The sequence below is a fragment of the Aphanomyces astaci genome (assembly GCF_000520075.1).
Source record: "Aphanomyces astaci strain APO3 unplaced genomic scaffold supercont1.88, whole genome shotgun sequence".
In the NCBI taxonomy this organism is placed as follows: domain Eukaryota; phylum Oomycota; class Saprolegniomycetes; order Saprolegniales; family Verrucalvaceae; genus Aphanomyces; species Aphanomyces astaci.
In genome coordinates, this window is record NW_009798351.1 from 85,133 (window position 1) to 88,492 (window position 3,360).

The following is a 3,360-nucleotide window of genomic DNA, read 5'->3' on the forward strand; positions in this document are numbered from 1 at the left end:
GCTTCTTGCTCGACTTTTCGTGCCAACGAGTTGCTAACAAGCTGGCTGCAAAGCTCGTGTGAGCTGGTGCACTGCGAGCTTACCCCAGTAGGTCATTACTCTGCATGACTGCTTGGCCACGGGAGTTAATAAAACGAAGTAGTTTTAGTAAAACAACGCAAGTTTTAGATCAGCCAATGACAGAACGGTGGGGAAGCTTACTTTTACGTCGAGTGCAACTTCTGTTTAGGTTAAACTTTGGATGGTTTTAGGAGCTAAAACAACGGGCAAAATATGTGAAAAGAACAAAAAGTATTATAGTTATTAATACTGTACCTCTGTCCAGAAGCACAATACTTTACTTTCAATTTTTACGGAAAAAGAAAAAGATAGGGAGATTTTGGAGAAATCTCCCTATTACCGTTGGAGATGCTCATAGAGCATCTTAGTGCATCGACTTCTTGTTACTATATCCTAAAAATAAGAAGTACTACGTAGTATAACTGTAGTATTAATACTAGTGAGCTTTGATTGTTGGAGTTTTTATTCGAGACCTAGTTATATTAGCACTTTTCCGGCCCATCAGTTCCTTCCTCCATGAGGCACAAATCATCGATTTCGACGGTCATGGATATATATAAGATGCCCGGCGCTCGAATTCCTGGCGTACAGTATGTCGTCATGCCATGTTTAAGTTGTGAAAGGTCACTTGGAAAGCATGTTTATCCCTTCCCGACAACTACCATCCCCCATTTTGGAAAATGGCTGGTGCAGGGATCCGCGTGCGGCATCCACCACGCCTCCCGACAGAGTTTCGTCGATGGACTGCAATCGAAATGTTGGCTACCCTGTATCTATACCCCATATATCAAGCCCAACCTTACGAACCCGATGTCGTGAAGTTCATAGTCCAACAACTACCCGTAGGCGATAACAATGGTGATCTCACGTATACATTGTAGATTTTGAGGGCGTCGCACACGAAAAACAACACACTTCGACAAGACATCGTTTTCTTAGCTTTCTTATCCTTACGAATACATAACGCTACATATGTTCATAGCCATCAACCCTATTCCCACAACAAGCACTTCTTGGACGGGTTCAAGTTCGAGTGGGTGGGACAATTAAACACACGGGCAAACTCGGCGTTATTTTGCAACGCCCCCGTCACGCGGTTCCGATTGGGTGGGTGCTTCCTGTGCAAAGACTCACGGAGAAAGCTATCAGTGTACTTGGAGCACCAGACTTGGGCGTACGACAAGTAGAACAACTTGTCGCCAGTTTCTTCCGTGTACTGCGACGGGAACTTCTTCAAGTACTCGTGGTAAGCACGGAAACTAGCCTTGAGCCCCCCGTTGTCGGCAATGGTTTCACCCAAAGACACCCGGGCGTTGAGTTTGCCCAACTCATTGCCAGTTAGGTCGCTCTTGACGACAAAATTGGCGTACTGGTCGCTTATGCACTGGGCCTTCGTGTTGAAGGCAATGTCGGTGGCATTCGACCACCACGGATTCAACTTGCCGTCACCATCGTAATAACGGAAGCGGTGGTCGAAACCGTGGGTAATTTCGTGACCGATAACCGTCCCGATGCCACCAAAGTTCTGGGCAGCATCGTATTTGAGATCAAAGTACGGGGCTTGTAAAATGCCGGCCGTGAACAAAATTTTGTTCTCAAGCTCCAAGTACCGCGCGTCCAGATTTTGTGGAGGCGTATAGAATTTGTGCTTGTCCACGGGTTGGCCGTTCAGCTTCAAGTTGGAGTCGATGTTCACTTGAGACACCTTCCAGCGGTTCTTCAAATACGTCTTCGAGTCAACCGTCAGCGTGGGGTACAGCTGCGGATTCTCCGGGCCACCCACTAAGTGCACATACTTGGATAGCTTCGTTTGCGCGTTGGCGCGGGTCGAGTTGTCCAACCAGTCGGCGGTGGCAATGCCAGTGGAGAAGGACGACTTCAAGGCCTCGACCAGTTCGTCGACCGCCTTGGCCGTGCCAGGCGACCACACCGCGTCTATGAATTCCTGGCCCAGGAGCTCGCCTAAGACGTCGCCCACCTCTTTCGCGCAGAACTGTGCACGAGTAGGCTCCACTGCTTCACTGAAAGGGTTGCGCTTACTGAAGAAGTTCCAGTTGGCCGTGCGGAACTCAGGGGTCAGGTACTCGGACGAGGCGTGGATGAGCTTGTACTCCACGATGGTGCGGAGGTCGTCCAATGTCGTGTTCTTTAAGAACGCTTCCGTCTTGTCAAAGTAGGTCAAGTAGTGAAACCCCACCCAGTCGTTCGATCCACCGCACTGGTCCCGGACGTTGAAGCCGTTGGCCTTGAGCCACGAACCGATAAGCAGCGGGTACTTCTCATCCAGTTCGCAGTAGTTAAACACAGTGTACGGAGACGCTTCGGCTTTCTTCTCTTCGTGTCTGCTGAGGGCGAAACCCTCCAGAGTTTGCTCGAAACGGGTGATCACCGGCACGGCAGCCACCGCTTGCTCGGCAGTGTAGCCAGCTAGCTGCAACACCGACGTAATGTACACCTCGTAGTCGCCTTTGATCGAATTCCAATAAGCAGGAACGGTGTAGTCCCATCGACTCAGTGGCAGGGGGGCTCGTAACCCGAAGAGGGCGTTCTTGGTTGCGTTGGCGTTACCAGGTCTGGCCTTGATGTCCACGAAAGCAGGGATGCCGTACTTGACCAATTCACCAGCCACAGCGAGGAGGTTCAACGTGGTGTTGGCCGACCGGATGGCTTTGATCGAGTCGGCTAACGGAGCCAGGCCGAGCGACGAGAGCGTAGCCGTGTCCAAGCACGAGCTGTAAAACGCGCCAATCTTGGTCGTGTTGTCAGACAAAATCTTCTTCACCACGGCTTCGTTTTGGATGGTGAGCTTGGCGGCCGCCGTATCGATTAAGTGACTGTCCGGGGGGATGACAGCATCCTTGAACCACGCACCACACGCGTATTGGTAAAAGTCGTCGCAGGGGTTTACGGAATAGTCGATTAGCTTGGTCACAGACTCGGGGAGTTCCGTGACGGAGCCAGCCGAAGCGGCAGTGGCCAACGCGCTGAGGAAGATGACGACTTTGACCATCGTAGAGCGAAAACGAAAGTGAAGTTGGCCAAAAATGTCAACCATTGAAGTGAAGACCAGACACCGGATTCCCATACTATAATAGCTACGCTACTCACTGTGATTGGTTTACTATTCGATACCATCGGAAACTTCTTACATACTAATATCACAAGATTCCATTTGGTACCAGTAAAAATCTCTGACCAAGGTGCATCCATCAATCCGTCTCGATAAGAAATTGAAGTCGAGCATGTGGAAAAGATTATTCGTAGACTCAATACAGTACTACCTAGCGGTAGTTGTGGGTT

The 3,360-nt window shown here is 50.0% G+C and overlaps 1 protein-coding gene across 1 annotated transcript; it reads right to left on the minus strand.

Annotated features, from left to right (window-relative positions):
- Positions 1–1,051: 1,051 nt before the first annotated feature.
- Positions 1,052–3,070, minus strand: H257_16553 (hypothetical protein; the record flags this gene model as incomplete). The annotated part of the gene is made up of 1 exon (XM_009845016.1): positions 1,052–3,070. The coding sequence occupies one exon, from the start codon at positions 3,068–3,070 to the stop codon at positions 1,052–1,054; it is 2,019 nt and encodes a 672-aa protein (XP_009843318.1).
- Between the last annotated feature and the right edge of the window lie 290 nt (positions 3,071–3,360).